Below are 15,026 nucleotides of genomic sequence, written 5' to 3'. Positions count from 1 at the left end.
CTGGATGGGGTAATGGGTAAATTTTACCCCACCATTTTGTTTGGGTTTTCATGGGCTTTCATATGATACCCATATTGGGGGGATGCGTGCGATAGTCTTGCCAGAAATGCGTGGGTAAAACTTTCCAAGGGCGTTTTTACCCCATAGATTTCAATGCCCATAGGGGTTTCTTCAGCCAGATTGATTATCTCGGGCTGTAGTATCGCCATGCCGATTTTGAAGAAAATCGTAGGGGCCGCCCCATTGACCGAAAATTTTCATCCTGGTTAAATCATGCTTTTGGTTAAATTGATCCGGTATTTAACCATATCATTAGGTCCGGGGTGAAGAGATCTTTCAAATGGTGGTCTTATTTTTCAGTTTCGTCCAGCCGTTTAGGCGTAAAACGGTTTTTAGCTTTTTCCCTAGATTTCTAGATTTTTCCCTAGATTTGGCAGCCCCAATCTGGGCTGGGCCGAATGTGGGCTGAATGTGGGCTTACTTCCGTTACATCACTTTCAGGGTGTGCACCACCCAGTGTTCATTTGTTAACATCAATAATGTGTGACCACGAAAGGAAACCCTTCTGAAGGTAACATCTCTCGACTATTCTAAGATCCTGTTAACAATCCACTACCTTAATATCAACAGGTCTTTTAAATAACCATGCATTATTCCTCTGATAATGCTTGTGCCTTGTTATGTTTTCAAATAGGTTCATGTTCTTTCATCCTTATTTTTCAAAGATAAGTATCACTTGAGTTTGTTTTTATTGCAAGTGTGATGCATGTAATTTCATCTTCATGTTTTCTCAGATCGAAGATCCTGCTCGCAGCTATGCCTCATTGCCTACCATGGCCAAAACCTCTTTGAGGTTTACCGTAGTGTTCTCCGTCTGATTGTTATGTGTTGCTGAGGATGAGCTGAATGTTACTGATATTGATACCTGATATCTAATTGTGGTCAATGTTTAGTGTAACACCGTGACATCTTCCAATGCCAAAGTTTATTTCCAACGAGCAAAAGCTTATTTGCATTGCAATTACGAGCGGTAGTGTGATGTGTGGAACGTGTAGTATGTACGATTGGGAACCACTTACTCTGTAACCCAAAGTGGCATGTTTGCATGTATGAGAATGTTCAGTGTTCATCGTCTTTAGCACGGTATAAGAGAACTAGGTAAAACCGGTTTGCCGCCACAACACTAAGGTATTTTAACCACTATTTTCAGCTGGCCTTCTCAGTCCAAAAAAAAGAAACTAGGCCACGTATCTTTGTGTTTTATTATTTATATATAAATTGGCAATAAAGGTGCACAGGGCAAAACAAGCGTAACTCTGTAAAGTATTTGCGAAGATAATTTTTTGACCGACCACGCCCCAGTAAACATGCCGACGTCGGCCCGACGTCGGCCGACGTCGGGGTGACGTCGGCAACTCGGCATCGACATGCCGACGTCGGCCCGACGTCGGTCCAACCTCGGCACGACGTCGGCTGGATGTCGGATATGCCCGCATGTTCCGACGTCCAGCCGAGGTCCAGCCGACGTCGGACCGACGTCGGACCGAGATCAATTGCTGAGGTCCAGCCGACGTCGGGCCGACGTCGGGGCGACGTCGGACCGACATCGGCCGCTGTTTTGACCGTTAAAATAATATAAAATACATGTTTCATGTTTCATAAAGAGCTTCTGTATTCAAAATATCCTCAGGAAACTCAAATCTTCCTCCACGCCGCAACCCCCTGATCCGGACTGGACGGGAAACTTTATCCCATTTGGGATTGCCCGTAAGCCGAGCTCGCCCGTAGCCGGGTGCGGTGAGTGCTTGGGGGCTGCTCGGCCTATCCTTTGGTCAGGCTCAGCCCCGGCAACTCACCAGGGCCGGGCCCAGTTCATATAGAAAGGCCAGTCGGCAAGTGTCACCTTGCCAAAGTGCCACTTATCAAAGGGACACTTTGGGAAACGTTGGTGCAGGTGTGTAAGAGTGGCTATACGAATCCATTGTGGGGTCGCCCTTTCTTTCCAATAAGCAGGCACGTACCCAGGATTTCGCCCAGGAGGGGGCCACCTGCTTCCGAAGGGGCCCTAAAGTCACTCGGGGGTCCTCAGGCCGCCCAGGTGACCAGGGGCCCCCATGCGACCAGGCCCCGGCTACCAGGGCCCCCTAGGCGACCAGGGGCCCAGGAAACCGGGGGCCCTCGGATGACTGCAGGGGCCCATCGGGTCATCAGGGGCCCCTCGGGTAACCAGGGGCACATAAATGAAACTTTGATATCATTTTTTCTTCCTAGTAAAAGACGTTTTATCCGGTGTTTGAAAAAATATATCGGGGCCTGAGGGGCCCCCTGAGGGGGCCATGGCCCCCGTGCCCCCCCCCCCCTTGGGTACGTCACTGCCAATAAGTGTCACGTAACAGCAATGGGACCAGGGACTCTATATGAACTGGACCCAGGGTGCTCGCCAAGAAGACCAATGTCTCCATCGGCCTATGATCCTTCCGGCTCTGAAATGGTCTTGTCAGACCGAAAGGGCATAACCCAACAAAACAAACCAAGTTCGTTAGCTGGCTGCGTGGTGTAGTGGTTAGCGCACTAACCACGCGTTCGAATGACACGGGGTTCGAATCCCATCGCCGGCTGATGCTTTTGGCGTGTTGTCCCAGTAAATATGCCGACGTCGGCGACTGGGGGGCTCGAATTCCGCCGCCGGTTGATATTTTTTGCGCGTTGTCCCAATAAACATGCCGACGTCGGCCCCGTCGGTCCAACGACAAACGATCTCGTCAACCTCGGCAAACGATCTCGGCCCGACGTCGGCACGACGTCGGCTGAACTTCGGCTGGACGTCGGAACATGCGGGCATATCCGACGTCCGGCCGATGTCGGGCCGAGGTTGAACCGACGTTGGGCCGACGTCGGGCCGAGCCTCGGCCCGACGTCGGGCCGACGTCGGCATGTTTACTGGGGCCATTTCGAAAATAATATATCTTTGGTTGTAGGAGTTTGTTATTGATTAAATCATATTTTTATCCTTAAAAATTAAAATTAATAGTAAAAAAGTATTATCAAATGCCAAAACTGTTTCTTTCAATTTCGAAATCACCAAGCTCAGCAAATGGCGGGTCCACCTGACCAGCCAACGTTTTACCACAAATTCTCGAATAAAATCAGTTGTATAGGTTATAAATCATGATTGAACAATATCAAAATTGAGTAATCTTTCCGATTTTATGTGTTATTTCATTTGTTCATGCTCAAAACTAGAATAAATCGATATTGAATGTAAAACCACCTTTGGTGATCTTGGTCACACTGTTTCACTAGATGTAATGGTTTTCAAAAACAAGACCGAGTCGGCGTCTGAAACGTTCACCAAAATATGCAGAAATGCTGACATTATAAGGTGTCAAAGTATCAAAGCTCATCTAATGGGGGAACATTGTCAATTTCGCTTCCAAATCCGAAAATTGGCATTTTGGGTACCAATCAACTCCGAACAAAAAACATTGATGCTCGGTAAACATGGTGGTGATGGGTTCGCAAAAGGTCTTAATCAAAATGAAAATTTTATTTTCTTCCCAAGTTTGCATGTTTTATTGCAGTTTCGGTGCAGTAAGTCATATATTTTTGGTCTATAATGTATCAGCCTCCTTGCTGTTTGAGGTCACACTGTAACAGTTAGTGGCATATTACTAAAAAATAAGACCGAGTCGGCATCTATTGAGGGTACTATATGTAACAGAATTTAATTTTCTATCTGATGTTATAAATTTCAAAACATGACTAATGGGGGAACATTACGAAATTCGATGTTAAAAACTGCTGACCACGATTATACACCCACAGCTGCTCACGGTTTCGTGTACTGCAAATGCTGCTAATATAGTTCTGACGCTAGCAGACGCACGTTTTTTGATTCAATTGGCTGCCACGGCGTTCCATGTGATGATAGAGAACATCCCTGGTTTTCAATTTCGACTTTTCTGTGTTGTGTGTATTTTCTGTCTTTTCTGTCTTTTGTGTGTTGTGTTGTATATTTGTTTATAAGGCACATTTCGATTCAAATTTGAATTTGGTTCTCTCACTTCTGTGGGTCTTGGAGTTGTGGATATATTTTGTGGAGCGCGGAGCATCGGAGATTTGTGGAGTACTGGATTGGCGTTTTCGTAGTCTCCTCTTTCTGGTGTCAGTTTTTCTCACAGACAAATGACAATACAAAAACAATGTAATACAGACGTTTCGACAACAAAGTGCCTTCGTCAGTGGAAAACAAGATGTAGGCTTTACATCGATAAAAAATATAGAAGAAAACCAGCCTGCACGAAATACAGGCTGGTTGTCTTCTATATTTTTTCCTGTAAAGCATCTCATCCTCATCTTGTTTTCCACTGACGAAGGCACTTTGTTGTCGAAACGTCTGGTCTTATTACATTGTTTTTGTATTGTCATTGTCTGTGAGAAAAACGAAATGTCTGACTCTTCTAATCTGGTGTCAGTGTTCTTTGGTGATTTTTTTAATAGATATTTTCATAGGCTACAATGCCACCAGGAAGACCAAGACCAAGACAGTTCTCATCTCATTCCCGAATCATCGGCAACACAGGATGGCAAACTTCGCCTCCCCTGGCTTGTATGAAGCCTTGATTTCCATTTAAGGAAGTAAGTCTGTGCCCAAATGGATGATGCACGTGTTGGGAATTTTTGCAAAACAAAGCAGTTAAAAGGGTTCATTTGCCGAGGCTGTATGGAGTACGCCAAGCAATGTCATGCTGATGGGGAAACATGAGTATGACAATGGAACAGACTACAATTCTTGGCAAAAGGGCTAGCAAAATGCATCATTGAGTTTGACAATTCTGTACCAGTCATTGTCAATTAAGCTGGAAATCTGGGTAACGATAAAGCTGGGGTCACCGTCAGCATATAGGTATCAGTCGGGCAAACTGCAGGGAGGTAATCTAAAATAAGATTTATCTAATTTAAGAATATGACGTCACCCAAATGGGCTGAGTGATGACCATATAACGAGTGATGATCAATATTTAGACTATATTTCCGACATGTCCACATTTGAACCCTCCACAACCATCGAAGAACTGCTCATAACCACAATATTTTTTTGTTGACTGACAGGCAAAACATGATCCTACAAATTGTGAACTGACCAGCTCATTTGAGATTGGGATTTGTCACTGGTGACCAAGATATTTGGGTATTAGTAGAGCAGATGTTACACAGAGGTTTTACAACTGAGGAGAAGTGCTCATATGCTTGCTTCCAGAGATGCTTCTTTTCAACACCAAACCAAACCTTACCTGACATAATCTAACCTACAATCCAGCATACAACCTAAAACCCTACAACCTACAAACCTACAGCTGTGCCTCCCCTTGGTTGGAAACCCATCCTATGAGCATCCTGCTCTCTTTGCCTATTTATCTACTTGGTAAGCATAAGCGCCTTCATTTGACATCTGCTCTGCTAGTGCCGTTAATTTTAATTTGTAACCTAACCAAACCAAACCAAACCTAACCTAACCCAAACCCTGCTCATAGCTGTGATAAATTGCAGTCCTAACTCAGGGGCGTAGGCAGGGGGGGGCCACTGGGCCATGGCCCCCCCCCTTGGGCGCCGAAGGCGCCCTTTGCGATTGGAGGGCGCCGAAGGCGCCCTCCAATCGCAAATGCAATTGTGATATAATCGAATCGAAAAACAATCGCGACTGGAGGGCGCCCTCCAATCGCGAATGTGTTTACAGGGAAAATACGGATGGAGGGCGCCCTCGGAGGACGCCCATTCCAAATACGCCCTCCAAATACGGTTGGAGGGCTCCCTCGGGCGCCCTCCAACCACATTTGTAGGCTGTAGCTCTCTAAGCGTAACGGTGGTCGCCTATGTAAGCCGCTGTCCCGTAAATAAGCACCCTCTCACCCGAAGGCGCCCTCCTGTAGGTCGCCACCCTGCTACATATTGCCGCCCTTCTGCTGATCGGCGTCCTCATAATTATTGGCGCTCTCCTACCTATTGCCCCCTCATGTGAAATTTTCAAGGCCGCCTTTCTCATTTTTGGCACCCTATTGTTCAGTGCCGCCCTCCTACCTATTGGTTCCCTAGTCCTTCCTGTTGAATGTTAATCGGGGCCCTTCTCTTATTGGCGCCCTCGTGTTGATCGCCGCCCTCCTAACCACTGGCACCCTCCTGTTGATCACCGCCCTCCTATCCACTGGTACCTGCCTGTTGACCAGCGCCCTCCGCACAGACGCCCTCCTGTTCGTGTCATCCTCTTGAGCAAAGGCGCCCTCCTCACCATTGCCACCCCCATTTTAATCGTCACCCTTCCGCTCATTAACGACTTCCAGTTGATGACCGCCCTCCCACCTATTGGCGACCTCTTGTTGATCGCCACCCTCCTATTGGTGCTCTCCTGTTCCTCGCCACCCTCTTACTTGGTGGCGCCCTCCTGTTGATTGTTGATCGGGGCCCTCCTACCTATTGGTGCCCTCCTGTTGATCGCTGCCCTTCTATCCATTGGCGCCCTCCTGCTGCTCGCCAACTTCCTACCTATCGGTGCCCTACTATCGAAACTCGGGATGTTGATCGGGGCTCTCCTACCTATTAGCGCCCTCCTGTGGATCGCAGCCCTTCTACCTATTGGCAACATCCGTTGATCGCTGCCCTCTTATCATTTATTTACTCCTTTGGCATGTTTTTCAACTTAGTCGTTCTACGAGGGGGTACCCAAAAGAAACGGGAATTGTTTCATATCTGTTCATTCACTGATCCCTACACATCGTCACTCATGTCATTCTTAAAGTACTCTCCCTGCGAGACAATGCACCTATGCAGACGCGTTTTCCAGCTCTCAAAGCAGCTCTGGAACTCTTGCAAGGTGATGCCTTGCAGAGCCATCGTCGTTTTTGCTTTTACCTTATCAAAGTCGTCCAAATGGTTTCCCTTGAGGTCTTTTTCATTCTGGGGACCAGGAAAAGGTCACAGGGTGCCAAATCCGGTGAAAAGGGAGGGTGGATCCGTGGGGTCATGCATTTTTTGTCCAAAATTGTCTGACACTCAAGGCGGTGTGCGCTGGCACACTGTCGCGATGAAATCACCACTCCCCGCTTCGCCACCTGTTGGCGAGTTTTCGTCTCACCGTGTTTCACACACGCCGCAGAACGTCCAAGTCAAACGTCTGATTGGCAGTTTGACCAGGGAGGAACAATTTCCTTTTGCACACTTCCCTTTGCATCGAAAAAACAAATCAGCATTGTCTTGACATTTGACTTCACTTGGCAAGCTTTTTTGGGGCGCTTTTGGGATAACATTTGACCACTTTTGAAGTGCGAAAATCATTCATAAACCCGCGTCTTGCTCACGGCAGCATATTTGTATACTACTTGAAGCATTGGAACCGTTTCAGTCGCGGACTTCCCCAGCAGGAAACAAAATTTCACAGATGCGCGTTGTTGCTCAGTTCCGCTATGCATAAAAAAAACGACGGATCGGGCGGGAGTGCTTCAATAAATACGTGCGCCATGCGGCCGCGCCTCTTTATTTCGTCACCTCACGGTGCAGACTAAGTCCCAGGGGCCAGACTGGTTTGCCCCTAGCAGGGCAATGCCGAGCTACAACTGGCTTGGCCTACAGAGAACGATTCCCGTTACTTTTGGGTACCCCCTCGTATTGCACATAGTTGATGTCTTGCCTGTGAAAACTGCCACAAATGAACGTGCATTCAGCACAATGAATGAAGTACCTATACCTACCAAAACTATCTACGCTCTACGATGCATAAAACACGTCTTTGGTCTTAACGGATTGATCCTACTTTACGTGCATCATGGCATCTATATGGATTACGATTAAGTATTGTCAACAGGTTCGGCCGCAACAGCAGGCATCTGAAGTTTCGGTGATTGAAACTGGTTATGTGGGTAGGGGTACACTGTATGCATCAGTGAGAAGGCTATGAAGGCTGGTCTGAGGTAATTTGGATGATGTTTACGCATCTCGCGCTCCGGTATCAATCCGATACGGTGATCTGGTGCGTAGATATGCCACCGCCAATAAACTTTTATACATCGACACCCATGAGCCAAGCTTTCTATACAGTTTGTGTGGCAGCGGCCCGACCAAACCTTAGGTATTTTTTACACCTTCAAATTTGGTAAAAGAGCGAGAGGAGCTTTGAACGGTGATCGTATAAAAGGCGTGCCTAAAAAGCGGAGGAAAAGGTTGTTTTCAAAAATTTCGCGCGCCTTCGGCGCAGCATTTCAAGAACACTTGACCTTTTGTGACCTGGAGTATAAAGAATACACACGATGCAAAATCAATGCAGCACGACCTATACGAGGTTACGCAAAAAAAAAACTGGTGGCATGGTAAAAAACGCCTCCCAACCCCCCCCCCCCCCCACCCCGCTGAGCGATTTTTTATCTCGCGACCGTATGGCGCCCTCCTTGGGTGAGGTGGCGCCCTCCAAACCCTTGGCCCCCCCCCTTCGCGATTTTCTAAATACGCCGCTGTCCTAACTCCTAACATCACTTTGATTCTCCTCAGCCAATTATACATCAAGAGGGAGACCACACTGACAGGGGTCCAAGATCCAACCCAGGCCCTTTGTAAGTGTGGATGTCCTGACCTGTAGCCAGAAGCACTGCCACTGGAGCACAGCAGCTAATTCCCTATCTTCCTTCCAGTGTAGCCCCTGCGCGTTTACTTCCGCCGGTCACCGCTAGATGCTGTGAACCGCTAGTTACAGTTTTGTTAATAGGTGTCGCTTTTACCAGTCTCTAAATTGCTAAAGCCTTCGATTAAGTTGTGCGCCCCCCTTTTAACGTTCCGTTCGCTTAAACTGCTGTATTGTTTGGACAATTGTATTGGCTATGTGTATATTAAAAACCATATGTATTCGTTTATTACATTCGATGTTCTCGCCAACATGTGTGCAATACTAGATAACTAAGTTCGTATGTAAAACTATATATGTCTCGATTTTGTGGCGAAATACAAGAGATATCTGTATGTTACAGTGTTTCTACTGGCTACACCAGCCAGATTGGTGACCCCGCGTTCTGCGCACTAAGGGATCGCTATCCCCTCGTGTTCCCTGGCACACCGACACTGGCCTGCACCCTGAGCTATCTCCTCCAGCTCTCTTTGTGTAGGAAGGAAGTGGCGGATGGTGTGTCTTCACGAGGATCCTTCTTTTGTGCTGAGTGTAACTGGATAACGCCGACTACTACTGCTGCACTACGATCCAGATACTTCATCGGCTCACCTTACCGTCCGGCTACCTCTGCAGCTGCACCGCAGCACCTGCCGATCGCCGTGTCGCCGTCGCCGCCACCGATCTTCCCGACCATTGCTCTCGGCAGCCATGGACCAGAAGACCCAGCCTGCCGGCGCCGGTGCAGCCGCCGGCACCGGTGCAGCCGCCGGCGCCGGTGCAGCCGCCGCCGCCGCCTCGCATGCCGCTGCTGCTGCTGCTGCTGCCGCTGCCGCCCAACCGGACTACCTCCGCGTGGCGACCGCGCCACGCAGCCACGTCGCGCCGCCGCGCTTCTTCGAGGAGGACCCCGTGATCTGGCTCGTCCAGCTCGACCTCTTCTTCTCTCAGGCAGCTGTGGACGATGAGTTCAGCCGCTTCCGGATCGCCGCTACTCTTCTTCCTGGCCACCTCCTGCGCGACTTCACCGACATCCTCCGCAACCCTCCTCTGGACCGACCTTACACCATCCTTTCCGACGCCATCCGTCAGCGGTTCGGCAAATCAGTCGAACAGCGTCTTCGCTGCCTGCTCTCTGGCCAACAACTCGGCGACAGGCGTCCTTCCCAATTCCTTCGGCATCTCCTGGACCTTGCTGAAGCTGAAGGCTCACAAGATTCCCCGCTCATCCGCCAGATCTTCCTCAATGCTCTTCCGCCTCAGACTCAGCCCTTCCTCCAGTGCCTGCCGCCTGGGACGGACCTTGCGACCATCGCTAGCACTGCCGACCGACTCCTGGAGCTTCCGCAGCAGTCGGACGTCGCTGCACCTACCTCAGGCCTTCTCGCCGCGGTATCGACTTCTGCGCCTGCTGCAGCCTCACCTGCTGCTCCTGCAGGACCCTACCACCTCCAAGACCTGATGAGCCAGCTGCTGACTGGTGTCACGGCCCTCACAACATCAGTCGCCACACTGATGGACGAGACGCGCCGCCGAGAGAGGTCTGCATCCCGTGCCCCCGGCCGCGCTCGCCACCGTCCACCACGCGACCTGTCTGCTGCTGCCCGGTCACCCAGCCCTCCAACCAGCACATCTACCGGCGCTGGTGCTTCCTACTGCTGGTACCACCACAAGTTCGGTACCAACGCGCGCTCATGTCAGTCACCGTGCTCGTGGTCTGCAACCGCAACTCAGGCCTCGGGAAACCAGCAGTAGGACAGGTGACACAGACGTCTGCACCTGCCCTGCTCAACCCTGACGTCCCTCCAACCAGCGGCCTTCTGAGACTCAAGGACAACAACACTGGCATCACCTTCCTCATCGACACTGGAGCTGAGTACAGTGTTCTTCCAGCGACACCCACCGATCGTGCTCGCGGAACCAACGGACTGGATCTGCAAGCAGCCAACAACAGCAGCATCCAGACCTATGGTCAGCGCATGCTCACGCTTTCTCTCGGCCTCAGAAGAGATTTCAACTGGATCTTCATCATCGCGGACGTCTCCCATCCTCTCCTAGGAGCCGACTTCCTCTCCTCGTATGATCTCCTCGTCGACACCAAGAGAGGCCGTCTCATCGACCACCTAACTGAGTTGTCCTCACCTGCTTCCCACTCTTCAGTGCCGTCCACCGGACTGACAGCCGTCGTCGGAACCGACAACCCAGCATTCCTTAACCTCCTTCGAGAATTCCCCAGCCTCACCCAGCCGTCACATCATCCGGAGCCACAGCACTCAGTCCGACATCACATCGAGACTACCGGCCCTCCGGTCTTCTGCCGCCCACGCCGTCTGGATCCAGCTCGACTCGCTACTGCCAAGGCAGAGTTCCAGCGCCTCCTCAGTCTCGGAGTCATCCGACCCAGCAGCAGTCGGTATGCATCACCGCTGCACATGGTGCCCAAGTCGTCTGGAGATTGGAGACCCTGTGGAGATTACCGTGCACTGAACCGCATCACAGTGCCTGACCGGTACCCACTACCACATCTCCACGACTTCACTGCCTGCCTCGCTGGGACATCGATCTACTCTCGGCTCGACCTCGTCAGGGCCTTCAACCAGATACCGATGGCCCCAGAAGACATCGCCAAGACAGCGATCACAACGCCCTTCGGCGCCTTCGAGTTCCTCCGTATGCCGTACGGTCTCCGGAACTGCGCTCAGACCTTCCAAAGGTTCATGGATCACATCCTCCGTGGCCTGGACTTCGCCTTCGTCTATGTAGACGACATCCTCATCGCCAGCAGCAGCATCTCGGAACATCTCACACACCTCCGAGAGGTCTTCAGCCGTCTTTCCCGCAACGGTGTGCTCCTCAACCCATCGAAGTGCGCCTTCGGCATGGAAAGCATCTCCTACCTCGGCCACCAGATCTCCAGCGGAGGCATCACTCCTCTCGACGATCGAGTCAGTGCGATCAAGAACTTCGACCGTCCAGAGTCAAAGAAGAGCCTCAAGAAGTTCCTGGGGATGATCAACTTCTACCATCGCTTCATCCCCCACGCTGCTGCTCTTCTGGCGCCTCTCCACGGCCTGACTGCCTCAGACGACCGAGCTGCTTCAGTCACGTGGACCTCAGAGGCAGACGCCGCCTTCTCTGCAGCCAAAGCCGCCCTCGCTGACGTCACCCAGCTCGCTCATCCCGTCAAAGATGCAGCTCTGAGCCTCAGCACTGACGCCAGCAGCACAGCAGCCGGCGCCGTGCTCCACCAGCGAGTTGGTGGTTCTCTTCAGCCTCTCGCCTTCTTCTCGCGCAAGTTCACGCCCACCCAACGCCGCTACAGCACCTTTGGACGGGAATTGCTCGCCATGTACCTCGCCGTGCGACATTTCCTGCCCTATCTGGAAGGACGCGACTTCGAGATCCTCACGGACCACAAGCCGCTCGTCTTTGCTCTCAAGGCCAACAGCAACGCCAACCATTCTCTCCGTGAACAACGTCACATGGACCTGATTCTGCAGCACACCAGCAAGATCGGACATGTTCCTGGACACCTCAACCCGGTAGCTGACGCCATCTCACGGATCAGCTCAGTGTCTGCGCCAGCTTCTGCCGCAGCTACACCTTCACCCGGCCTTCTGAGCTTGGCCGACATCGCCCTACACCAAGCCAACGATCCTGACCTGCCGAAGCTGCAACAATCCTCATCTCTGGTCATCCGTGACTTCCCAGTCCCTGATCATCCGCATCTACGTCTCTGGTGCGACACCTCAACGGCCACACCTAGACCTGTAGTCCCAGCCAGACTCCGCCCTTCCATCATCAAGAGCTTCCACGACTTGTCTCATCCTGGCATCAACGCTACGCGTCATCTCATCTCATCGAGGTTCATCTGGCCCCAAATCAACGCGGACATCCGTGCCTTCGTCAGGAGCTGCCAGCACTGTCAGCGTGCCAAGATCCAGCGCCACACGAAGCCACCCATGGGCAGCTTCCAGCCACCTGACTCTCGCTTCCTGCACATCCACATCGACCTTGTCGGACCACTTCCTCCGTCCCATGGCAACTCCTATCTCCTGACTGTCGTCGACCGCTTCACCCGGTGGCCCGAGGCAATTCCTCTGCCCACCATGGACGCCGTCACGGTGGCTCGGCATCTCGTCAGCGGCTGGATCGCCCGCTTCGGAGTACCCGAACTCATCACCACCGACAGAGGATCCCAGTTCGAGTCCCGCCTCTGGACAGAAGTCTCCAAGCTTCTCGGCACCTCTCGGATCCGGACCTGCGCCTACCACCCAGAAGCAAACGGGATGGTAGAGCGCTTCCACCGCCAACTGAAGTCAGCTCTGCGGACCGATGACGACGCCGCCTCCTGGTCGGACCGACTTCCTCTGGTGCTACTCGGAGTGCGCACGGCCCTCAAGGAGGATCTCGGATGCACCGCTGCAGACCTAGTCTATGGTTGCAGTCTCCGACTTCCTGGTGACTTCCTCTCCCCCATGTCGTCGGACACTTCTTCTGATCCGGCTTCCCTAGCCTCTCGTCTCCGTGCCGCCATGTCGGAGCTCCGTCCAACTCCTCCTCGTCCTGGCTCCCGCCAAATCTTCATCTCTCAAGACATGCAAACCTGCTCCCACGTCTTCATCCGACGCGATTCGCATCGCTCTCCTTTCCAATACGTCTATGACGGTCCTTATCGTGTCCTATCCCGCGACCAGCACACCGTCACCATCGCCCGTCTCGGGCGACGCGACACTGTCACCCTGGCTCGGTGTAAACCGGCCTTCACGGACAACATGCCAGCCGCAACGCCGCCTGCAGCACCGGACGTCCTGGTGAACGACACGCCTACTACAGCGACAGACAGCTCGGTGGACCGCCCGCCTGCTGCATCGCCTGCACCCAGCCGCTCAGGTGCCCCCGGCGGCTCTCGCCCGGCTCGCCGCGTGCCGCCGGACCCACCGCCTGCTTCGCCGCCCCCTCTCCGTCGTTCGTCGCGTCTTCGCCGCCAAACTTCTTTTTATGGTGTTTAACTAGGGCGGGGGAGTGATGTAGCCCCTGCGCGTTTACTTCCGCCGGTCACCGCTAGATGCTGTGAACCGCTAGTTACAGTTTTGTTAATAGGTGTCGCTTTTACCAGTCTCTAAATTGCTAAAGCCTTCGATTAAGTTGTGCGCCCCCCTTTTAACGTTCCGTTCGCTTAAACTGCTGTATTGTTTGGACAATTGTATTGGCTATGTGTATATTAAAAACCATATGTATTCGTTTATTACATTCGATGTTCTCGCCAACATGTGTGCAATACTAGATAACTAAGTTCGTATGTAAAACTATATATGTCTCGATTTTGTGGCGAAATACAAGAGATATCTGTATGTTACAGTGTTTCTACTGGCTACACCAGCCAGACCAGCTCCACAATGGTCTGCATTTCTGCAATGGTCTCAACAGGCCTAACTAAACACAAAAGGCATTTTCACTTGCTAACAGTTTAAGACTAATATTATTCTAAAAACGGTTGTAAAGCAATGTATAATGAAATAGATATACGGTGTATATGAATAGAATTAGGTGTGCTGAGACTTGTACTTTATGAACTTGAACAGTGAACACTAGAGTAACTAATTCAACTATTTCTTGTTATTCAGACTGTCCGCCAGTGGACGGGGGCCCGGCGACAGACGCTGGCTCAGTGGCCAACAGTGGTCCACCCGCCGGCTGATGGTGGCTCGCCGACCGACGCCGGCCCGTCGGCTGACCACGGCATTCCGGCTGATGGTGGCCCGCCAGCCGATGGAGGTCCGCCGGCCATTCGTGGCACGCCCGCAGACGGCAGCTCGACGACACGTCCTGGCTATGTCACCCCCAAGATTACTTCGCCCCCCAGTCCCTAGTTGAGTGGCTGGAGAGTGGAGAGAACTTTGTGTGTTGCCGGGACGGGATGTCTGCTAATGCAGATGCCGTTGCACGGGTCGTGACGTATGATGGGTCTCAGACTCGGGCCTCGACTTTTGAGTGAGAAACGTATAAACAGGCTAATGTATTGCAATTATGGGCTATGGCTAAGTGTGCGACAGGAAACGCTATTAGCTATGACTTATCGTCGCCGTGGCGGAAATTTGAGGACCGTCGCAACCTGTGACGTCGCCGTGACTGCTAATTGACGGTCGCCTTGGATCGTGTGTAACGGTCACTGTGCCTGGTATGTGACGGCCGCCGTGATTGTTTATATAACGGCCGTCGCGACTGAAACGTGACGGTCGTCGTGAGACCTGACGTGAGACCTGACGTGTCGCTGTGTCACAGGTCATCAGTTGCGGGCGCTCCATCTGACGGTGTCGTCCGACGGCTCCACAGTGACTAGCGCCGCCACTGCGGAAACCATCCGACCCCGAAAATGCTG

At 51.7% G+C, this 15,026-nt stretch overlaps 1 protein-coding gene across 1 annotated transcript; it reads left to right on the top strand.

Moving 5' to 3' along the window:
* Nucleotides 1-12,933: 12,933 nt before the first annotated feature.
* Nucleotides 12,934-14,517, top strand: LOC122380924. The gene is made up of 2 exons (XM_043364551.1): nt 12,934-13,494; nt 14,272-14,517. The coding sequence occupies exons 1-2, from the start codon at nt 12,934-12,936 to the stop codon at nt 14,515-14,517; spliced, it is 807 nt and encodes a 268-aa protein (XP_043220486.1).
* Nucleotides 14,518-15,026: the final 509 nt, after the last annotated feature.

This window comes from Amphibalanus amphitrite, unplaced genomic scaffold (genome assembly GCF_019059575.1).
Source record: "Amphibalanus amphitrite isolate SeventyFive unplaced genomic scaffold, NRLGWU_Aamphi_draft 000010F_arrow, whole genome shotgun sequence".
NCBI classification, from domain to species: Eukaryota; Metazoa; Arthropoda; class Thecostraca; order Balanomorpha; family Balanidae; genus Amphibalanus; species Amphibalanus amphitrite.
The sequence above is the reverse complement of the archived record's forward strand: the minus strand, read 5'-3'. Positions and strand labels throughout refer to the sequence as shown.

What these genes read in the sequence shown, in the direction of transcription:
- LOC122380924 (XM_043364551.1), top strand. Translation starts at nt 12,934, where the DNA reads ATGGTAGAGCGCTTCCACCGCCAACTGAAGTCAGCTCTGCGGACCGAT. An exon ending in CTACAGCGACAGACAGCTCG is followed by an intron (nt 13,495 to 14,271) that starts GTGGACCGCCCG and finishes CTTGTTATTCAG; the next exon opens with ACTGTCCGCCAGTGGACGGG.